We start from the raw sequence: 22,855 nt of genomic DNA, 5'->3' as shown, positions 1-22,855 counted from the left end.
CCCGGCAGCAGCAGCGGTGCCTGTGTGGGCATGTTCCCAGGGCCCCCGGCCACGGGTCTAAGATGGGCTTTCTTAGAGACCAACTTAGGGAAGGCCTAAGAACGACGTGCTGCGGAGAAGCAAGAGAATGTAGCAAAGAGAAATGCAAACTTGGGTTGGAAACTGGGGAAAGAAAGATATTTGGTAGCTTTTGCTTTTTTCCCCTTTTTTCCTTTCCCCTCTTAAAATCACTCAAAACAACAACAGACAAACAAAAACCACCACCCAAAGAGGTGGGGAAAAATGGGAACCAGAAACTTTCGCCCGAGATGGTTAGCTCAGGGGGGATGGGGTGGAGTGGGGCTGGAGCTCAGCTTCCTTCTTTTAGGCTCGCCTGCCAACGCGACGCACATCCACTAGGACCCCCACCCCACAGCGCCGCGCACTCACCCCCACCTCTCTCCGGATCTTTTGCGCCCGAGGGGTCGCGATCCGCAGCAACACCCGGCGCATTCTTCTCTCTGCAGCCCCTGGCCTGGTTTGGGAGACGTCGGCCCCGCCTGGGACGTCAAGAGTCTCAATTCCGAGAAGACAGGCACCGGGCGCCCCCGCGGCTGAAGAATGGGTGTACCAGCGCAGGGCCCTGCCCACAGAGGGTCTCCCCCACCACCCGCCGGTCGCCGCCACCCTAAGTACTCCCGGGTGCACGTGGCCCGCGCCGCATCCCAGCTCCCCGGGCGGCCTCAGGGGCTGACTCCCCGCACCATTTCCGCTCCCTCCTGAACAGCCCCGCCTCTCTCCCCTCCCGCCCTTCTTTCCTTGCCTTTGGGTACCCACAACTCCTAAAGTCGCGGGGCCCGAAGGGCTGCTCTCCCCTGTGGCCCCACAGTCCATCCCCGGTGTGCCTCGCCCGCCCGGGGGCGTCGTCCACAGTCCCTGCACCTCCCACCCGCCCCTTCCAGCTGAGGCCGGTCTCTCCCTGCTCCACCATCTTGGCCGCCAAAAATTGCTTGGGGCGGCCAGGGGCGGAGGTTTGGCGCCCAGGTTAGGCTGGAACCGGCCTCTGTATTTTTCAGGGCCAGTGCTGCGCCTGGGTCTTTCTGTGGGCCTCACAGTAGCGACCGCTGCTCCCTGCTCCTGACTGGGTGAGGCGTGGCGGCCGGCGAATGCCTATTGTGCGCAAGATGATCCCCACCAGCGTGGAATTTCCAGGACCTCAGGGAACCCCTCAGATTCGTCCAGAAAACACCCGGGGCCGCACGAGGGCGCCAGAAGGCGTATAGGTTGGAGAAATTAGAAAGACACCTCCGAGGGTAGAGACCTAGCCCCCGGTTTCAATATGCAGGAAAAAAGACCTCTCTGGCTGGGTCACCTCCCTCCTGACAGATACTGCTCTCGAGACCCTACGAGGCCACCCAATGTGTGCAGCGCTCGGGCCACGCCGTCATCAATGCAGTCAACAAGCGCTGCTTGATCTCTGGTGCAGAATAATGGTAGTTGAGGTGTCCTGAGCATTTTAAGATGTGTGGGACCCTGCACTAAGCTCCCGGCATATGTTGTCATTTATCCCTGGCAATAACCCCTGAAGAAGTATTCTTTTTGTAGACAAAGAAACTGAGGCTTAGAAATGCTCACACACCGACTAGGTCAGGATTCAAACCAAGAACTGTCACCAAGTTCAGTAACAACTCTGTCCTCCTGCCTCTCACCTACCTGCTTAGTGCATCAGCTGCAAGAACTACAAGGACAAATGCAACCGGGACCCTGCCCCCCCTGGAGGGGGGCTCACAGTTTACCCCCAGGCGACCAGGCCAGCAGTATCTAGTGCTAGGTGGGAAGTGCTAAGTGACACGAATGTCCTTTACTAACAAGCGCTGCAAGTTTAGATGCAGGAGAGATGACTTCCGGCTAGATAATCAGGGAGCGCTTCCTTGGAGGAGGTGGTATTTGAGCAGAGCCTTGGAGAAGAGCTCTCCACTCGTGGAGACAAGGGCAGGAAAGACGTTCCAAGTGGAAGGCACAGCTTGAGCAAAGTCAACAAGTCGGGAACAGACACGTTGCGCATCCATAGGTACACAAAACATTCCATCTTCTTGGGAATCCAGAGGCCGGTATTTACAGGCCAGGAAGTTTTCTTGCCCTGCAGCAGCTGGAAAAACCACGCTCCTGGCAGCTGGCTCGCGGACAAGAGGCCTCCCAGAACTGGCCCTGGCCGGAAAGGTAGGGCCAGGCGGGACGGGAATCGGTAGTTCGGGCACCCAGGGCAGTGCAGCCTCACCCACAACGACTTGGGCTTCGCGACTCTACACGAGTCCTTTATTTCTGGTAGCGCCACAGCACCCCAACTCCGCGGATGCGGGGGGCGTGGTCCGCATGAGCCAGAACCAATGGGGAGGGAGGCCGAGGCGAGAGCCCCGCCCCCGACGTGACGCACGACCCCCGGACACAGGCTTCGCAGCCCCGGCCCCAGTCCCTGCAGTGGCTGTAACAAAACCCAGACCCCCAGGTCCGGGCCAATGGAGGCGATTTAGACTGGAGCCGGACCGCGTCTGTCAAAAGCCCGACTCGGCAGCAGCGGCAGAGTCCAGGAGAGCTGGAGCCGCAGCGCTGCTTCCCCGCCCCCGCCGGGATTTATTGAGTATTTGGACTGGACAATTAAGTGGCCCTGATGATGTTACCAAGCCCGGTCACCTCCACCCCTTTCTCAGTCAAAGACATTTTGAATCTGGAGCAGCAGCAGCAGCACTTCCACGGCGCGCACTTGCAGGCGGACTTGGAGCACCACTTTCACTCGGCGCCGTGCATGCTGGCCGCCGCCGAGGGCACGCAATTTTCTGACGGAGGAGAGGAGGACGAGGAGGAAGAGGGAGAGAAACTGTCCTATTTGAACTCACTAGCCACAGCCGACGGCCACGGGGGTTCGGGGCTCTGTCCCCAGAGCTATGTCCACACAGTCCTGCGAGACTCGTGTAGCGGGCCTAAGGAACATGAAGAGGAGCCCGAGGTCGTGAGGGACCGGAGCCAAAGTGAGTAGAGGGGGAAAGAAAACGCACCCGCACATCTGGAGCAATGGCGGAGCGCCCGCAAACAGCCCACAAACCCGGCCAACACTGCTTCCCGCCCCTTTAACCTTTGGCTGGGGTCATGCCTCACCCTGGTCAATGACAGCTCCGCAAAGCACAGGTGCCTGCGAGGGAGCCGGGGCGGAGGGAGAAGGACAACTACTCCTCCCAGGAGGGGAGAGTCAATGCAAGCCCCCAAGGGAAGGGAAAGTAGTCACTGCTGCCCTGACGCTGATAAGCAACGCGGGTTCAGGGGCTGGATCCTGACAACTCACAGCATTTTTGTTCTTCCCGAGAGCTAGAGAGACAAGAGCTCAAATCTCTTCCTGTTCCCCCCTAGCGTGAGATGAGGTCTTTGAGGCTGGGACAGCCGTCCCCTCTTCTCCAAAAAGATGATCCAAGCAGGTTGAGTTGGCAGGGCGCAGGAACTTTGGTAGAGACCTGCTGGGTGGTTTCCTCACTTCTCTGCTTCAAGTTCAGGGTCCTGGCACCCGCACAGCACCCGGCAGAGAGGGAGGGGATGGCCGGAGAGTGCTTGGGAACACAGTCCATTACGGGCCTGCAAGGCATCAACACCCCTGAGGCGCTGGCCCCCCCCCTTTTTTTTCTTTTTGAAAATTCATAATGTTATGCTTTGTGTCCCAGGCTGTGGGACTGCAGGCCGATTGAAAAACGCGCCGAACCTAGTCCTAGATCCCAGCGGCTCACAACGGATGGGAGGTGAATTGGGTAGGGAAATCGGATAACTGAATAAAGCCCCCAGGGAAGTGTTTGTTTCTGAGAGAAGAGTGAGAGAAGAGCCAAAGAATCTCTCTCCCAAGAGGAGGTTTGATGTGGCAGCAGCTAAGGCCTATACTCCTGACATTTCCCCGGGCCTAAAATCGTCATGAAACGGTCTAAATCAGTCAATCAAGTTTCTTTTTCGCTTTAAGGTAATATAGACATCCTCACGCAGACATTTAGCTGGAGACATGTTGTCTTTTAAAAGAGAAAAAAAAAGTTCCTAGGCAATGCGGGGGTGGGGTGGTGGTGGTGGTGTGTGGGTCACACTCAAGCATCTCCAACAGAAGGATTTTTTTTCCACGCAACTTACGCACGGGCCCCCCAGACAGCAATACGCTTCACACCTTCAGCTATCCGTAACAGAGTGGTAGGCAAATGAGTTTGCAAATACTCTAGTTATTATGTAGTTGCAGACTTTCATCCTGAAAACTCATTAGCACGCCGAGCCGCACGTTCCTAGAGAAATCTGTCACAGATGTTCGCATTCTAAATAAACCCGCACTAACTACCCCTCCCCACCGGCCGTGCTTCTGCCCGCTAAGGGCGTTCGGAGGGTGCTCGGGCTGTCGCAGGGTCTCATGGCGCCAGGACCCACCAACTTTCCAGAAAGTCTAGGCATTCGCTACCGCATGCTGCGCGCTGCCACCCAAAGGGCCACGGTGCTCTGGGGATAGGAACTGCTAAGGGACGCTGTTGTGCTTCTTCCGCAGAAAGCTGCCAGCTGAAGAAGCCCCTGGAGGCGGCCGCAGACTGCAAGGCGGCGGAGGAGAGTGAGAGGCCTAAGCCGCGAAGCCGCCGGAAGCCCCGGGTCCTCTTCTCGCAAGCCCAAGTCTTCGAGCTGGAGCGCAGGTTCAAGCAGCAGCGGTACCTGTCGGCGCCCGAGCGCGAGCACCTCGCCAGCAGCCTGAAGCTCACGTCAACGCAGGTCAAGATCTGGTTCCAGAATCGCAGGTACAAGTGCAAGAGGCAGCGGCAGGACAAGTCCCTGGAGCTGGGCGCACACGCGCCCCCGCCGCCGCCGCGCCGCGTGGCGGTGCCGGTGCTGGTGCGGGACGGCAAGCCGTGCGTCACGCCGGGCGCGCAAGCCTACGGGGCGCCCTACAGCGTGGGTGCGGGCGCCTACTCCTACAACGGCTTCCCCGCCTACGGCTACGGGAACTCGGCCGCCGCCGCCGCCGCCGCCGCCGCGGCCGCCGCCGCCGCCGCGGCCTACAGCGGCAGCTACGGCTGTGCGTACCCGGCAGGCGGCGGCGGCGGCGGGGGCGGCGGGGCCTCAGCGGCGGCCGCGGCCATGCAGCCCGCCTGCAGCGCGGCCGGAGGCGGCCCCTTTGTGAACGTGAGCAACCTGGGCGGCTTCGGCGGCGGCGGCGGCGCACAGCCGCTGCACCAGGGCCCCGCGGCCGGGGCTGCGTGCGCGCAGGGCACCTTGCAGGGCATCCGGGCCTGGTAGGGACGCGGCGGATCCCCACGCGGCGGGCGCCCCACTGCAACCTGGCGCCGCGGGACTGAAGCGCGAGAAAGGCTGGATCCCAGGGCCAGGCCCTCTCGTTAAAAACAAGCAAAAACAAACAAGCAAAAACAAACGAACAAAACCCACAGGTCTCTCTCCCCGGGGGGCCCGGAGCGCAGCTCACGCGGAGCCTGGGGAAGGGGGCTGAGGGGCGAGGAGGTAGCCCGGGGTCGGTCGCGGGGACTGCCCCTGAGGCTGAGTGCCCGGGAGCACCCTGGCCCCGAAGACAGCGCGAGAGGCTGGGACTCGGGCTGCCGCTTGGTTCTTGGTTCTCCCAGAGCAAGAAGGCCGGCTTTCCCCTCGGCCTTCCCGCGGCCTCCTCGAAATGTCGACAGAAGATCCAAGGACAAAAGAAAAAGGAAAGAAAGAAAAGCATGAAGGACAGAAAACTGGGTGTCGTGGCTGGAGAAACCCCCAAGCCCTGCCGACCCCTCTGCCCCTTTGGCGGCCCAGAGCGCCACGCCACAGTCGAGTTTCCTTTTTCCCTACCGCCTGCCCTCCGCAGCAGACACCTGGCCTGGGTCTCCGGATTGTCAGGGAGTAGAACTCTGCGGGGGCGGGGGGGGGGACCCCAGGGGGGGGGACCCCAGCGAAGCAAGACCAAACACGGGGCTGGGGGAGCGGAACGAATCTGGGAGCTGGTGGCCCACTGGAGGTGTTAACCGGGTTTCCTTTCTGTTTCATATTCTGTATTCAGCACATATAATATATCTATAACTGTATCCACACGCCGTGTACACACCCGCTGCCATACACTACAGGAGTCAATAAACAAGGTGCAATATTTCCCAACCGTTGGCTACAGACTTTGTTTCCCCCACCCCCACCCCCAATGGAGCAGGATCCTTTAAACAGGGCCTGTAGGGAAGGAAAAGGTGTGTAAGAGGGAAAGCAGCCTTCCCTGCGCGTTCGCAGGCCGGGCCTCTCCCGAGCTGGCCCCGGGGCTGCAAAGTCTGGCGTCCTCTTGGGTTTTGTTCATTGATTTCTCTTTACTCTTGCGGGAGAACAGGTCGGAGACTGTGGGCCTTGTGAGGTCCCCGGCTTCGTACTCCCCACAGGTTCTACGCAGATGCCTGGGCGAGTGCTTGTGCCTGCGTTAGACCAAGGCTTGGACCCCGGCCCACCTCGAAGGCCGCCCGGGAAAAGGAAACCTCGCCCCCCGGCACGGCCGTGGGCGGCGAAGGAGGCGCCTTGAGCGGCGGCCGCCGGGGCCTCCTGCGCGCCCAGGGGCGCTGCGCCCCGCCGCGGCCGAATTCTCCCCCTCGGCCGCCCTCCCTTCTCCCCCGGCGGCCGCGGCTTTATGCGGCTCCTTGTCACTTGCGGAGAATGCCTGTGCGAGGCCTGTGCTGCCACACGGCCGATTGTGAGCGTGCCAAGGCGGGTGAATGGGGAGGCCTCAGAGCGCCGCGCCATTGTGGGGCCGGGCCTCGCTGAAAGACGGCTCCGGGCCGGGAAGGTGCGGAAAGAATGGCTTTTTATTGGAGTCCCGAACAAAAGGTGTGGTAGGAAGGCGAAGTCCCCTGCGCGAACAAAAACCCCAGCGCGTCGGGATTGACGTCCCCCCCAGCTCCCCATTGCTTCCCAGAGCGGGGGCTTTGTGTAGCAGTCTGCTCGACAGAGGGACGGAGAAATGCGCGGGGGTTTTGTTCCCCACTTTTTGTGCGCTGGGGGAGGGAGCGGCCAGGGGAGACGGGGGCTGGGCGGGCAGCAGGGAGGGGCGCGCTGATTAGGCCGGCCAGCCGCGGCGCGGAGACGTTCAGCGGGAGTCGGCGGCCTGAATGCAGGGTCATTATTGCTACAAGTTTAGCAATTTCGCCCGTACAGGAGGGGGCGGGGGCCGCTAGGCTGCCGCGGGGCCGCCGGGCTGGGATCTGCAGAGACCCTGAGGAGGAGGAGGAGGAGGAGGAGGAGGAGGAGGAGGAGGAGGAGGAGGAGGAGGAGGAGGAGGAGGAGGGGAAAAGGAGAGGAAAGGAGGGAGGCAGGCGAGGGAATCCTCCAAAACCCGCTGACCGCCCAGGAGGAGCCTTGGACCGGTCCTAAAGGGCCTAGCGGGAGGCTGGAGAGGCGGCGCCTAGGGGCGAAGACCCTCCCTCCCCTCGCCTCTTCCGAGGCAGAAAAACCCAGAGTCCGACGAAGAGTTACAGTGCACCAGATTGCCGGTCCCTCAGCTCCTGGCCGCCCGTTCCTTCCTCTCTTGAGCCTCCCGGGAGCTGGAACAACTCCTCCTACCACCCCTAACACCGCCCTGACGCCCCAAGTCCCTTTCCCAGCGAGCCATCTTCTGAAGCTATTATATTCCCAAGAGTTACTTAGGCTAAGGGCTGGGGAGGGAGTGCTCGCTTCCTAACACGTTTCTCACCGCCGGCAGCCTTGAACCACTGATTGAACCATTCATCCCATCCATCCATCCATCCATCCATCCATTCATCCATCCATCCTTTACGGAGCACCTGCTAATATATGTTCACTTGCACTGTTCTGGATGCTGGGAATGGTTTTTAAAAAATTGTCTACAGGCTTCTGGAGTTTGTTTTAAGGAATGTACATGGGGGGAGGGAGTTAGACAACAATCAAGTAAATGTAAAAACTATAGATAAATTCTAAAAAGGAAATAGAACCAAATGCTGAATGGAGGGTTCTTTTGGAGTAGGTGGTCAGAGAAAGCCGCGTTGAGGAGATTACATTTAAGTTGATACCAGAATCACAAAAGGGAAGCCAGTCCAAACAGGGCTTTGCTGTTGCAACCCCATGCCTCTTCACTTGCCTTCCCCATGATATGGAATGCCCTTCCACCCCCCATTTTTCTGGTGAACTCTTACTCCCCCTTCAAAGCCAGGCTTCTTTCCTGAACCACCCAAGTGGAGGTAATCACTCCCTCATATATGCCACCAGAGTCTTAGGTACTTTCCAGTATCACAACATAGTGTCATGCAAAGATTTATTTGTTTCTCTCCCTCCTCATGAGGTCCTAGTGAGGTCATGGGGGACCAGGTTGACATCTTTTTCCTCTGGGGCAATTAGCACAGTAAATAGGAGATCATGGGGCCAGAGTCCATAAGTGCTGCCCTCCTCAGCACATGCTGTGGCCCCAGTGATGAGCTGCGACATTGGGTGCTGGCTTCAAGGGATATGCTAAACTAGACTCTTAGCCTACCTGGGTAGAGCCAAGGCACCTGAAATGGCCTGCAGAAGATGCACAACCCAAGCAGATCACAGAGAAAAGTCCTGTCTTTGGTACCCTGCGATGTTGCCTAGGGACACAGCTTCCCGCAAGAGATTATTACCCCTCACCCTACAGCTCAAAACATAGGAAAGGAGGTTGAGAATTTGGCAATGAACTGATACCAAGACACAAAGATTAGGGGATGGGAGGGACACAGAGATAGGAACGAGAGTGAGGACTCAGGCTGGGAGGGGGTGAAGAGCTGAGGTGTGTATGATAAATTGAGGACCTGGAACCGGGACTCACTTCCACCTTTCCCACATTCTGTAGCTGAGGGATATGGTAGGTGATCTGGAGGCTGCCCTGCACTCCAGGAGTGCTCACTTCCAATGCTGGATTTCATCACAGTGCTCTAGGAACCCAAGACTCTGCGACCAGAAACCCTTGCTCTGCTTGGGGGTTTTCCCAAGCAAGCAACTCCTAGTCTGTGTCCTGTGGGCCATGGCCTGTCGATGCTCCCAAGACCAGATCCCCACCTTCCTTGGCCAGGTTTCCTCCTGGCCCACATTAATCTTCCTCCACTCTGCATCCTCTTCTATTTCAAACAGAGGCGTGTGACCATGGTAGAGGAAACAGAGCTGGTTCTAGGGATTGGCTTCCACACAGTTTGCGTGTCTTGAGATACTTAAAGCCAGACTGAACCAGCTCCCTCATGGCTCACTACTCTTCCCCAGAGCTTGCAGTCTCTGGGTATAAATAGCTCCCATCTCAGGGCTAAAGGATTTCCTTACTGCTAGTTGCTGGCCATCAAGGGTGAAAACTCTTAACCAGCACAGTTACCTCTCTTTGAGCTCCCTCTGCAGGGGAAAAGACACACCCCACCCCCCAGGCCCAAATTGCTGCTTCACTGAATAGTTTTGTAAGCCATGAGGAAGAGTAAAATGCCTCCTAATGATCCATGAGACTTTGAGTAGGTGAAGTAAGTCATCCTTGTGTGTTCTGGTTTCTGAGCTCGAAAGCAGAGGATAGACCCTATGATTTCACAAGTCACTTCTAGCTCAAATTCTCCTTACTTCTCTGAATGCATGATAATCCCCCCCTACCCAGTGACTGGTACCATGCCGGGCTCGTGAAGTGGGTAGACACTACTGGTGAGAGAGGTGGAATAGATTAAGGCCAGCAGTTTTTTCCTGCAGAGCCTAATCTTGAGGAGGGTTAAGAGGCTAGGTTCTGGCGTTCAGGCTTCCTTCATTCTAATCTCAGTACCAGCACAACCAGTGGTAGAGACTTTAAGTTGGAAGCTCCTGGAACCTCAGTTTCCTCCTCTATAAAATGGGTATACCACTTCTCTCATAGGCTTTTTTCTTTTACCTAAGCAAAATGGACAAATAAGAAGTGTGCAATTAAATGAGTGTTTATATACGTAAGTTCTTATGTAGCAAGCACCTTGGTTGTGAAAACTAAACGAGGTGATCCTTGTAAAGGCGGCTTAGCGCAGTGTCTGGTATGCGCCCGGCATTGCACCGCCGGTGTCGGCCAGGCCGGCGCTAGCTGCGGCGCCTGCGGAGAAGCCCAGGGCCGCCCGGTCTTCGCGGCACTCCCAGGGCCGGAGGACCCGCCACCCCACCGCCGCGGGCGCGCGTCCCCACGGGCAGGCGGAGCCCGGCGGGGCCGACGGGGCTCGGAGGGCTTCGCGGAGTCCGGGACCTGGGCTGGGCCTGGGGAATTCAACGAGGGGGAAGGTGAAAGGAGGTTGCGGGCGGAGCGGCCCCCGGAGCTTGCCGCCGCGTGGAAGAGAAGGGTCGGGAGGGGAAAGGCAGCCGCTCCCGCCAGGGCTTCCCCGGGGCCCCACGCCCCGCTGCCCCGGACGCCGCCGGCGTGACCCCGGGCCGCGCGCCCCCGCGGGGTGGGGGTGGGGGTGGGGGTGGGGGTGGGGGTGGGGGTGGGGCCGGGTGGGCGGGCCGCTCCCGGAGGAGGGCGCGTGCCGGGGGCTGGTCGGCTCCGCGCCGCCCTGGCAGCCTCCTCCTCCGGCCTTCACGCTCCTGGGCCCCGGAGCCGACTCCCGGGGCGCCTCCTCCCGGACCAAGGGCCGGAGCCCCGGGGGGCCGCGGCGGGCGAGGGTCCGCGGACCCGCGGGGGCAGCGCAGGCCTCCCGACCGGCCTGGCGCGGGAGCGCCCCCGCGAGCCCCGGGAGAGCCTGGCCGCCCGCCGCGGAGGCCCCCGGTCCTGCGACGCAGCCTGGGCGCCCAGGTAGGACGCGCCGGGGAGCGGGTGGCGGCCCAGCGGGCCTGGGGGAGCGGGGTCGGGGACGCCTCTGCGGGCCGGGGCGCTGACCCCAGAACCACAGTTGCTTTTCTGGAAGGTCGCGCGTTTTCTCAGCCTAGACTGCAGGGAGCATTGGTAACAGCGAGGTTTTCTGACGGGGCGTCTAGGGAATGTGTGGAAATGTGAAGGACATGCAGAAAGGACGTCGGGGTACCCTGTCTGGATGCTCAGAAGGCCAGCGCTGCTGTGAGGCCAACTCCCCCCAGCTGAAGACGGAACATTACCAGCAGCCGCCCCCAAGTCCCCACAGCGTCCCGTGTCCTCACTGTCCTGCCGCCAAGGATAACCACGATCGTGGCCTCGAACCACATAAATTAGTTTTGCCTGCTTTGGAGCGTTATATACACAGAATCCTGTAGCGGGTACCCGTACGTGCCTGGCTTCTTTCGTTTGTGAGTTTTATTGATCTTGCGGAGAGCGCTTGCAGCAAGTTCACTCTCATTACTTTAGAGTATTACATGGTACGAATCTGCCACATATAATTTATCGCGCTGCTGCTGATGGGCGTTTGGGTGGTTTCTAGTGTTTGGCTGCTGTGAGCAGTGCTGCCACAGACATTCTCGAACAGCATCCCGCAGAACTTTCTGCAGTGATGGAAATGGTCTCGATCTGTGCTGGCCAGTGAGGTAGCTACTGGTCACTTTTGGCTCTTGAGCACTTGAAATGTGGTTGGCTGAGGAATTGGATTTTTAATTTTCCTAAATTGTAATTAATTTAAAGAGCCACGTGTGCTGGGCAGCACAGTTCTAATATGTCTTTTGAGGACTGTAGTAAATGTTTCCATTCAGTATACGCCTAGGAGTGCAATCACTATGTCAGAGGGAATGAACACCAGCTTCCAGATTGTACTGAGCAATTGTCTCAAGTCGGCACATCTATTTTCACTCCCACCAGCAGTAACACCACATGCTCTCAACTCTTAATATTTTCATTTCATTTTTTAAATTTTAGCCATTCTACTGAATGTGTTCTTAAAAAGAGGCTTCTGTTCACTTTTAAGTACAATTGTGAAAATTGTCACTTAACCATAGTAAAAGTGATGATGATGGTTGGAGGGGTTCTTGGGGGGTTATAGGGTCTTAATTTTATCCTTTATACCACTCCACCCCTGCGTCAGGCCTTCCACCCAATTGGCCTTCTCCCCTAGAAATTGGACCTGGGTTAACAGGGCATTATGAAGGGGCCGTATGTTTGGAGGTGATATGTTTCTCATATCTCTTGTTACATTATGCCTTCTTAAAATCAGTGCCCCTCTTCCTTTAATGTTATATATTGGACTATCCCACTAGAGGAGATGATGAGATTGCCTGGCAGGCTATAGCCATGGGAGAGAAGCCAGATTTTGTGCTGACTCAGTTTTAGTTTGCAACCTGGCTCTGCCTTCTACAAAATGGCAGTAACAGTCTCTGGGTGTGCTACCTCTCTGGTTTGCTGAGAAGCAAAGTAAGCCCTAGTAGCAGAGGATGATTTACTATGTGTCAGGATGTGTGTGTGTGGGTGTGGGTGGGTGAGACTTTGTAGAAATTCTTTCTAATCCTCAGAATAGTCATGTGAGTTATGTATTCCTTGTTTACACATGCAGATACTGATGCTTTGAGACACTGAACCACTCTCTTCTTGGGCACACAGCTAGTAAATAGTAGTAACCCTTATAGGACTTAACACCTGTGGCCCTGAGAACTGTTCTGACTTTAAAAAATCTCCCTTCCCTGGGTAAACAGAGCCCTGGCTGGAGCAGATCTTGAAATTCTGGATCAAATTAGATGTCCTCTGTGAAGACTCCCCTTGGACAGAATCAAACTGATCATTAACCACTTGTGTGTGGCTAGATAAGCAGAGGAATGGTTTGTTATGTTGTAACAACAGCGAAACTCACTGTGTGACACGCAAGTTCTTGAAAAGCTGTGTGCAAAGAGCCTTTTGCTTGAGAGAAGAGAGAAAGATTGAGTACATTTTAAGTTCATCCTTAGAATTTGTTGCCTAAAACTATCACAATATGAATTATTTTGTATGAAGGATCCTTTTAAAATATGAGTAATAGCACAGCATTTGCTTTGTAAGCTTGGGTTCTCAAGTAATAAACAAGAGCAACTCAAAATCATATTTAAGATTCATCAACATTTTGCACATATTTCCTCATTTATTGAGAAGGGGGCTCATGAAAGTTTCACCTGGACCATCTTGACATCTCAAGTTCTCTGGGAGGTCAGCAGATAAGTTCTCTATCCAGATGAGAAGTAAATAGAAACCCAGTCCTCCCGGTGGCTACTGGTGGATTCAGGCTTAGCTTGGGTGGGTTTTACAGTCCATGATCATTTGGTGAGCCTCTTAGAGAGGGGGTTCAAGACTCAAATGGGTTATTAGATTAGATTACCTTCAAGGTCCCTTTCAGCCAAGAACAAAATTCTTTAAATTTGTTACATACCTGTAGATCCAGCATAGATTTCAGCTGTGCTAGTGGGAAGAGTCTTAGAAATTGCTGGAGTATAACTATTTTCTGATGCTGAATCCTATGTGCAGCATCCTGGGCAAGTAACTGTCCCATGTCTCCTGGACACCACCCATGGGAGAACCACTCACCCCTCCACTCCCTAAGTGTGAGAAAGCTCTGCCTTATATCCAAGTGAAATCTTCCTCCTGTGACTTCCATCAACTGCTCCTTTTTTTTTTTTTTTTACGACCTGAGATCAAGAGTTGAACTGGTATCCAGTCAAACCCTTAACAGACTGAGCCACCAGGCGCCCCTTTCAGCTGCTCCCCCTGTTCCCACAGATGTCTACTCCTTCTATATGTCAGTTCTTCAAATATTTGAAGTCAGCCATTGACTCCAACGCTTCTCTGGGTGAAATAGCCTCAGTTTCTTTGACTGTTTTTTGCTTCCTGGCTATTTTTCAGTGGATGTTCTCTAGCTCATGTATTTCTTCTGTGCTTGGGATGATCTGGTATATTCCTCACAGGTAGTCCTCTCCTCTTCAGCCTTTGAATACTTCTGTCTTCATCTTCTTGTACCCTTCAGAGAAGGCTGAGGCCCACTGGGAGGCTTTCCTCATGGATCTCATTCTCCTTAACTTAGTTTTTATTCCTTAGTCTTCAGGGGGATTTCCATTCTCTCTAAAGTAACACTACCCCTTAAACCCTTGGTATATTTTCTTCCCTACTTCTAGAAACAGTGCTGCACATTTTGAGTTCTGAAGTTCCACTCACCCTACAATTCAGTCAGTAATCTCTGCCTTCTTTTCACCCTGAAACATGTCACAATCTTGCCATATTATCTTCTCTTAACCCTAGTGCCCTTCCTTAAATAGCTTTCCTCCCCATTTGGGGTCAGATTTTTGAATATGTGTCTTCACCAGCTACTTCCCTTCCCTTTCCTTCAGCCTGCATGATACTTGCCTCCCAAGTAGTGAGCGTTGATGCTTAGTTGGAAGTTACCTCTGTGGTCAGCTAATTCAACTGTTTCCCCTGATACCTGCTTCCCTTTTCCAGGCTCTTTAGGCATTCAAGTCCTGCCATTCCCCCTTAATTATCTGAGACTCATTCTTTGAAATCAGACAACTTTTCCCCTTCTTCTCAGGGTTGTGCTTTATTACCTCTCTTCAATAGTGACTTTTTTCCTGGAAAGTCTTATTGTGGTTTTGACACTCTGTGTTAATCCTCTTCCCTCTCCAATCCCACTTAGTGGAAACTTCCAGGTCTCTTCTATACTCTTGCTGTCCTAAATCTTGTCCACTCATACAGTGTCAACTATCACTTTTATACTAATGAGACCTTAATCTACAGCTTTAGCTTGGTCTTCCTCTGATGTTCTATTTTCAAATGCCTGGGGGATAATTCTACTTGTACCTATACCATTGTCGTCTCAAGTTCATCATCACTCCCCCACACTGCTCACATCTCAACTTCTGCCAATGGCAGAAGCATCTTTCCTTGTTCTCTTCCCTTCCCAAGAGAAATTCTCTTCACTTAGAGCAGAAGGAGTGGGGGAACCCAATACATTTCAGGCACTGGGCTCTGCATATCCTGACCCACTTAATACAGGAACCATCCTGAAAAGTAAACACTGTCATCTCTATGTTATGGGCCAGAAATCAAAACTTGAGAATATAAACACCTTGCCCAAGGACTTGCAAGTGACACAGTTCTTAAGTGACACACTCCAGAGTTCAAATCAAAGTCTGATTCTACAGCCTAAATACTCTAATGGCCTCCTAATTTGTCAACTTAGCTTGGGCAGATTGCTGATAACACTCATCCTAACACCAGCACCAGATACTTTTTCTTCAAATGCTTCTTAAAGGTAACCTATGTTTTCTCAACTGTGCTATGGCTCCTCGTTGTGTGTAGCATCAAATGGACTCTCAAGACCACTGGTGAACCCTTATTACCGTGCCTAAAACCAAATTTCTCATTATTCATAAGTGATCTACACAATCTTCTTACAGTCCCTCACCCTGACTCGTTTATCTGCTGTGCTTATTATCAGGGACCCTCTGAGCATCTCACCTTCTCAACTCCAAGTTCACAGTCTCCTGACTATGAAGGCTTTTCTATTGACCATGGCTCACAATGATCACACATCCCAGGCTCTTGACAAAGACTAAATGGCCTCCACTGCAAAACTTAGTTTTTGATCCAAGTAGTTTTATTTATTGTCTCATTATCTCTATCCTCAATTATACCGTAAGCTCCCTGAGGATAAGGATCATATTCTATGCTTTCTTGGTATTGCCTACAGAGATTAATATAAATGAAATAAATAAATATATATGCAATTAGGAGAAAATGCCCAGAAAAGTATTAAGGGTAACATAAGTTTATTATTCTTAAGAATAGTAATGTCGGGGCAGCCTGGGTGGCTCAGTGGTTTAGTGCCACCTTCAGCCCAGGGCGTGATCCTGGAGACCCAGGATCAAGTCCCATGTCAGGCTCTCTGCATGGAGCCTGCTTCTCTCTCTGCCTGTGTCTCTGCCTCTCTCTCTCTCTCTCTCTCTGTGTCTCTCGTGAATAAATAGATAAAATCTTTTTTTAAAAAAAGAATAGTAATGTCATAGACATTGGCAAATTTTGCTACCTGTTTGATATTGGACACAGGTTCAGCAAATAGTCAGCAGAAGCTTGAGGGATTTGTTAAATAAAAGTCAAACTCAGAGTATTGTCTCTTCCTCCTCCTGTTTAATCCTTAACAACTCCTCCATGCCCTCTCATCATGGTGTGTGAAAGGAGAGGCACTTACATTGTTCACTAGATGATTGGCTTCAAGGATGAGGAACACTTGTCTGTTCAGTTCTTTTTTTTTCAGTGCCTTAATGCAATGCCCAGAACATGCTGGATGTTTGATACACATTTGACAAAACAATGAACTGGACATATGACTTGGAGCAGATGCTGGTGTTGTCCTATATTCCCAATTCCTTTGGGATACTCTTCCTGATTTCCCATGTGACATGAGAGAATGTCAGAGCTAGAAGGATATCAGCCCAAGCAACCCATTTTAAGGATAAGAAAATGATCCCAGAGAAGAGGATGATTGACAGTGTCCCCAGATCACCCCTCTTCTTAGTGGCCAGTGTTTCCCCACTGTATTTCCCTCACTCCCTCTTTTCAATGTTCAGTCCCCACACCTAACCCTAGCCCTTATTCCTCTCTGGCAAGTTTCCTTTCCCACATCCCTTCTCCCAGGTCGGCACTCTGCACACACTCAATTTGTGTTTAATGCTGTACAACAGTGTCTCTTGGGAATGTAAACAAAAAGTACCTCCGAGGTTGGGAGAACACACAGTTTAATAACATGTGGCTATTTGGGAGGAACCCAACATCCACCAGGAAGTTACAGTTCAGAATCTCTTCAGGGCCTCTCTCTGGGGCTCATATACCCTTTCAGAATTTCCATGAATCTAGATACATAGTGCAATCTTTATAATAATAAACCATGGGCCAGCTGCGTAAAATATCAGGCAGTGTACTAGACAGCCTAGAAGGCTCATAGCACCTCTGCAACTTCAAGTCATGGTAGATCCATTTTACAGATGAGTAGAGTGAGGTTCAGTGATGTAAAAACAACTTGCTTAAGGTTACTCAGCTAGTATCAGAGCAGGGGATTGAACTGATCTGTTTGCCTTCTCCAGAAAACTCTTTGAGACACAATGATCAACTGTTGGCTGTTTCACTTGGGTACCCACTTCTTTCTCCATAGCTGCCTTGGTAAGGCCTCTCATCTAAGAACTGCTTCCATACCCTGGCTCTGTCATTGATCTGAACACTGATGTGTCAAGGTCTCTGGACCCCAGGAAGCAGTGCCCTGCCTGTGCCCTCTAGTGGTCATAGGGAGATGCACAACCCTCTCAGGCACTCTGAGGACCCCTTTCAGCACCCTCTGGTGTGGGCTAGGGACCCAAGGCTTCTGGAGTCAGACTTCAGAGGTGCATAAGTCTTCCCTGGCCTAAGGAAGGAGCTGGATTCTCTGGGTCCTCCACTTCTACTAGTCCTTTAAGAAGGACCCACCCATGTTTGACAGTGGCCAAAATTAGATTGAGAAGGACTTGGCATGAGCCCCAAATTCCTCTTCAGAGAGTCAGCAACAGCAGCTGACTCAGAGACTATATAATTGATGTCTATTCTTAGTGTCCACAGTTCTTTGTTCATTGACACCCCTATGCCTGGTGTGCTAAGTTCCCAAATATTTCCCAAATGTACTTATCTTGTGTGCTCTTGAGTAGGTCCCAATCTTTCTGAGCAACAGCGCCCCATCTGGCAATGGGGAACACGTGCCTTAACCCCACAGGGATATGTGATGAGGGTCAAACCAGAGAGCAAATGTAAAATGGGGTTGAAGTTTGAGGTGATCCCCTCTTCTACAGACGTCTTGGGAGTCCTGGAACCGGTGTGCAGATCCAGCCTCTAGAGCCACTCACAGTCTCTCAGCATTTCTTCAGATAAATGACAAACTTCCCCTGGATGGATTCTGGATCACACAGGACCACTAGGGCTTTTGGGCCAATCAGAAAAAGCCACTGCGGGGCCTGCGCTGGGGTAGTGGTGGGATCCACTTGCTCCCGGGCCAGGCCTTCAGGCCAGCTGCAGCATGGGCGGTGCCCGGGATGTGGGCTGGGTGGCCAAGGGCCTGGTCCTCCAGGCCAGTGCCTGCTACTGCATTTACAAGCTGATGCGGGGCTGGTGGTGAGGCACCCACGGGCTTCGGCTGCGCCCCTCACACTCCGTAGAAGACTTAACCAATGGTTCATATGATGATGTCCTAAATGTTGACCAGCTCCAGAAACTCCTCTACCTGCTTGAGTCAACTGATGATTCTGTAATTATTTAAAGAGCTTTGGTCACTCTGGGTAACAATGCAGGCTTTTCAGCTAACCAAGTCATTATATGCGAATTGGGTGGTATTCCAATCATTGAAAGCAAAATCAACAATCCCAACCACAGCATTGAAGAGAAAGCTTCAAATGCATTGAATAACCTGAGTGTGAATCTTGAAAATCAAGTCAAGATAAAGGTATACATCAATCAAGTCTGTAAGGATGTCCTCTCTGGTCCCCTGGACTCTGCAGTGCAGCTGGCTGGGCTGAGACTGTTAACAAACATGACCGTGACTAACAACCACCAGCACATGCTTACTGATTACATCACAGACCTGTTACTTACAGGGGATGGAAGTACCATGGTTCAAGTTTTGAAACTCCCTGTAAATTTGTCTGAAAATCCAGCCATGACAGAGGTACTACTTGGTTCCCAAATGGATTCCTCATTCCTTTCCCTTTATGACCACCACGTGGCAAAGGAGATTCTTCTTCGAAAGTCCTGACGCTATCTCAAAATATAAACAACTGTCTCGAAAAAGGTTCTTTAGCTGTTCAGCCTACTTTCCCTAAAGGTTCCCTGTTTTTCCTGTTATATGGAAAATAATGTGCCCAGAAAATGAGGGCTTCAGCCAAACACCATGATGCAGATGTGAAAGAAAAGATAACAGTCATACCCAGGTTCTGACTAGTTTTAATCTTCCAGCTGCCGAATCTTAAACAGTAAATATCACATTCATCATCAACCCAGCTAGAACCTGCCATGATCTTGTGGCTTATTTTGAACCAGTTTTGAACCATTTGATTGATACCAGATGAACTGAAGAGCTTTTTCTGACACTCTTTCTTTTCATTTTGCTGTTTGCCGAGTTTACTTCAATTATTTCCTCAATGTGACATGACAGTTGCCTTATTTACATGTTAGCTAACCTTGCATCCTTTGAAGTGCTGTGCTGTCACCTGCCTTCATGCATGACTGGCTGGTTGCTGCAGGGCCACAGCCAAAAGGCCCTGATGCTTGTGGCAGGGAGAGGTTCCAGAGTCTTTGAGGCCAGCAGGCCAGCCCAGCCATACTGCTTCCAAAAGTCTCACTTGCCCACAAGGGTAAGTCTCTAACTCATCCCTGTCCACAACTTCTCATCATGAGAGTTTATTCTGAGTCCATGAAACTGTCTCCTCGCCCTCACTACTCCCATTCCATAGGCCAGCCTTTGAAGATGCAGCATGTGACTCCACCATAGGCAACTGGTTAAATCAGTTCTCTCATCCTAAATAAGGAGTCTGAATGTGCTCATGTGTTATGGCATGCTTGAAATGTGGATTTTTTTTTAATGAAAACTATGCTTATATCCAGAGAGATTGATTCCTGGGAGTGGGACTGAGGAAGGGGCTTTCCTATGTACACCTTCTACCATTTGAATTTTTTAGCTATCAGCATGAATTTTATAATTTTTTAAATAAAAAGGAAAATACAAGTTAAAAAAAAAAAGAAAAAGCCACTGCTTCCTCCAAGTGGACATGGCTTTGCCAGGTGCCTGGCTCAGGTGTCTCATGGGCTGGACACCCTTGTTCAGTGAATAACCCACACAACCAAATGTGGGAACTTTGGTGCCACAGGTATCTCCAAATCCCTCTAGTCCCTGAATAACATGACATTGAATGGACATGATGACTATCTTTATAGGACACCTAATAACTGCTTCAGGAAAAATTCAGCAATGACTAGGTGGTGTGGCCTCTAAAGTGGGGAGAGAGTGGGTAAGGCCATCCCTCTGACTGGGTTTGTTGACATCTTCAAGCACTGGTACACATATTGCTCTTGTCACTACCCCTACAACCTAAAGAGTTATTTCCTTAACTAACTGAGGTTCCCACTAGATTTAATCCTTAAGTCACTAGAAGCTACAGACGAAGACCTGGGTTGTGGACAGGGATGAGTTAGAGACTTACCCTTGAGGGCAAGTGAGGACAAATAACCCTGTGGCGAAAGATGACCCTATCACAAAGTTTTAGACTATTTTATTCTCCTTCTCCTTCTGCCTTCCTCTCCCCCCTCTCCCCTCCTCACCCCATCTCTCCTTCTTCTCTGCCTTCAGCCTCTTCCTCTGTCAACCTCTGTGGGTTGCTCAGTCTTCCCTCTCTCCCTTTCTCTTCCCCTTTCTTCCCTCATGACTCCTTTTATCTGCTGACTCATAATATGGAATTAAAGAGTACTCCATAGCCTTAAATATCCAATTATTTGTATTTAAAAAATGACACAACTTGTGAACCAGTCAGAATTCTCTCATAAAAATATCAACTATGTGAAATTACTTTATTTGTATGTAAACTGTAGTACTTTTTCCGTGCATCAGTGATCTTTGAAAAAGAAAAGCTCCCCTCCTCAAACCCCTGCCACAGACACACACAATTTCTACAATAATAGGGAGGGAGGGAAGAAGGGAAGCCAGCAAGGAGGTGTCCATCTGATCAGTATCAAGGGGAAGTCCTCAGGACCCAAGCGCAGGGAAGGTTTAGGACTGCAGAATGTTGAAGGTGGATCCTCTACTCCACGTCCTTGCTTTGTTTCCAGGCTCCCCACCCTACCCCAAGTTTTCTACAGAAGGCAAATAGATCATGTCAGCCCTCCCCCCCTCCAAATGGAGGCCAGAGAAGTTACATGATCTCTCCAAAGTCACACAGTCAGTTCATGGCAAAACCTTGAGTAGAACCTATTTGTTGAACACAGCAAATATAATAACGCAGGGTATGTAATGTGAAGATGCTGTAGGAGCTATAAGAATTCTAACAGCTTAATAAGACCCAGTTGCCACTTAAATGGAATTATGACCTCCAGGGAGAAGATAGATCATTTAACCTACACTCATTTACCAGGTGGACAAAATCAGATTCCACCCCAAGGTCTATAGATTACATGTCAAATTCACATTCACATGCAATAGTTCACTCTAATGGAGGGGTCAGGGATATGGGCCATGGGCACAGAAGATGATCTGTTTTCCTTTCAGCACTCAGCACACACCCAGCACCTCCCTCGCTGACATGTTAGACAGCAGCTCCTGTTTCTCTCTGCCCTCTATCCTCTAAGTACCTTCTGCAATAAGCCATGTGATTCCTCTTCCCTGCTAGGCTGTGACATGCAATTAGCAGGCAGTCTTGCTGACTGGCTTTGAGTTTATTAAGTCTTGAATTCCCAGAGCACTTTGTTCACTTTCTTTTTTGAATGATACCAATCACTTTCTGTACAGTAAAAAAAAAAAAAAAAAGTATGGAGTATTTACTATGGCCAAGCACTGTGCTGGCCACGAGGAATAGATACAATAAGCCAGGTGCCTTCTCTTCAGTTAGCTATATTGCTGTGGGGGGCGGTGTTCATTTGTAAAGAATATTTCCCTTCCTCTGAGATGGGAAGTGATAACCTGTGGGTTGCATGGGATACTGTTGGCCCAATGAGGAGGGATCAGGACAGACTTCTGGGACATGAGCCAAGTTTTGAGGCATGAATAGGAGTTAGCCAGTGTAAAGGAAGTAAAAGTGTTTCTGTAAAAGGAAAAGTGAGGAGTTTGTAGGAGATGGGGTTAAAAGATTGCTGGTGACAAGTGATGCTCACTTGTGTCACTATAAAGTTTTCCCACATTGAAGCCCTCTCTCTGGGTTGTGGGAGAAATAGGTAGTTATGCATAGGTTTTGTTTTGACTCTAGGAACAATTTCCTTTGGCTTCAAAGCTCACATTGGAATAGTAAGGGAAACTGCAGAGGAGACAGGTATACTGTATACTATCAGTTCAGTTTTTCTGTACATCTAAAAAGATCCTAAAAACTAAAGTCTATTCATTCTTTAAAAACCCCACATTGGATTACTTAACTTAGAGGGTGGGGCAGCCAATGCTATCTTCATTGTCATGGAGAACATGGAGAGCATGCTCCATGGAGGTCTGACAAGGAGGCTTGCTTCCTTCTCACCCCTATTTCTCCCTAGTCCTTTCTCTTCTCAGTCAAGGGCACCACCTGTCCCCTGCTCAGGTCAGCCTGGTTTGATCATCCTTGGTCCCTCCGTCTCCCTCGCTCCACATCTAGGCCGGCACCAAGTTCTAGAGATTGTACTTTACACTCCCTCTGCAGTCCTTCCAGTTTGCTCCATCTCCTGTCCTCTCCTCTAGAATGAACCACCAACATCTTCTTTCTCCCAGCCTGGCTTCTTCAACGGCCTCTTAAGTAGACGCCTATAGTAATCTGCTCAAGCTGCACTAAAAATCACCACTGATCAGTGACTTAAAGAAAACAAATGTATCTTCTCATGATTCTGGAGGCTGGAAGTCTATGACCAAGATATTGGCGGTAGTGGTTTCTTCTGAGGCCTTTCTCCCTGTGTCTTCACATGGTCTTCCCCCTGTGCCTGTGTGTCTGTGACCTAATCTCCTCTTCTTATGAGGATACCAGTCATGGTGGATGTGGATTAGGGCCCAACCTAATGAACTCACTTTAACTTAATTAACAAATAAAGTCACAATCTGCGGTATTGGAGATTATCAATTCTACAGATGATTTTGGACGGAGGATGACACACCGATCAGCACATACTACTTCTATTCTTGTGTCCCTCTGCATGAAGAATCATGTGCAGAAGTCACATTCTTCACACAGCTACCAGAGTGATCTTCTGAAAATGTAAGTCAGACAGAGTTACATACTGCTTAAAAGCCTCCAGTGGCTTCCCAGTGTACTT

The 22,855-nt window shown here is 51.5% G+C and overlaps 2 protein-coding genes and 1 pseudogene across 2 annotated transcripts; all 3 read left to right on the top strand.

Annotated features, from left to right (window-relative positions):
* The first annotated feature begins 2,365 nt into the window (after positions 1 to 2,365).
* Positions 2,366 to 5,342, top strand: NKX2-3 (NK2 homeobox 3). The gene is made up of 2 exons (XM_041746592.1): positions 2,366 to 3,005; positions 4,535 to 5,342. The coding sequence occupies exons 1-2, from the start codon at positions 2,648 to 2,650 to the stop codon at positions 5,272 to 5,274; spliced, it is 1,098 nt and encodes a 365-aa protein (XP_041602526.1). The 5' UTR covers positions 2,366 to 2,647; the 3' UTR covers positions 5,275 to 5,342.
* A 3,031-nt stretch (positions 5,343 to 8,373) lies between these two features.
* LOC121476882 (collagen alpha-1(XIII) chain-like) lies at positions 8,374 to 11,181 on the top strand. Its single transcript, XM_041731049.1, has 4 exons — positions 8,374 to 8,445; positions 9,991 to 10,298; positions 10,516 to 10,747; positions 10,930 to 11,181. Exons 1-4 carry the CDS (start codon positions 8,374 to 8,376, stop codon positions 11,179 to 11,181), a joined length of 864 nt encoding a protein of 287 aa, XP_041586983.1.
* A 6,722-nt stretch (positions 11,182 to 17,903) lies between these two features.
* Positions 17,904 to 18,817, top strand: LOC121485133 (annotated as a pseudogene).
* Positions 18,818 to 22,855: the final 4,038 nt, after the last annotated feature.

This window comes from Vulpes lagopus, chromosome 2, assembly GCF_018345385.1.
Source record: "Vulpes lagopus strain Blue_001 chromosome 2, ASM1834538v1, whole genome shotgun sequence".
Classification (NCBI taxonomy): domain Eukaryota; kingdom Metazoa; phylum Chordata; class Mammalia; order Carnivora; family Canidae; genus Vulpes; species Vulpes lagopus.
Note: the sequence above shows the minus strand (reverse complement) of the source record. Positions and strands in the feature narration are given on the sequence as shown.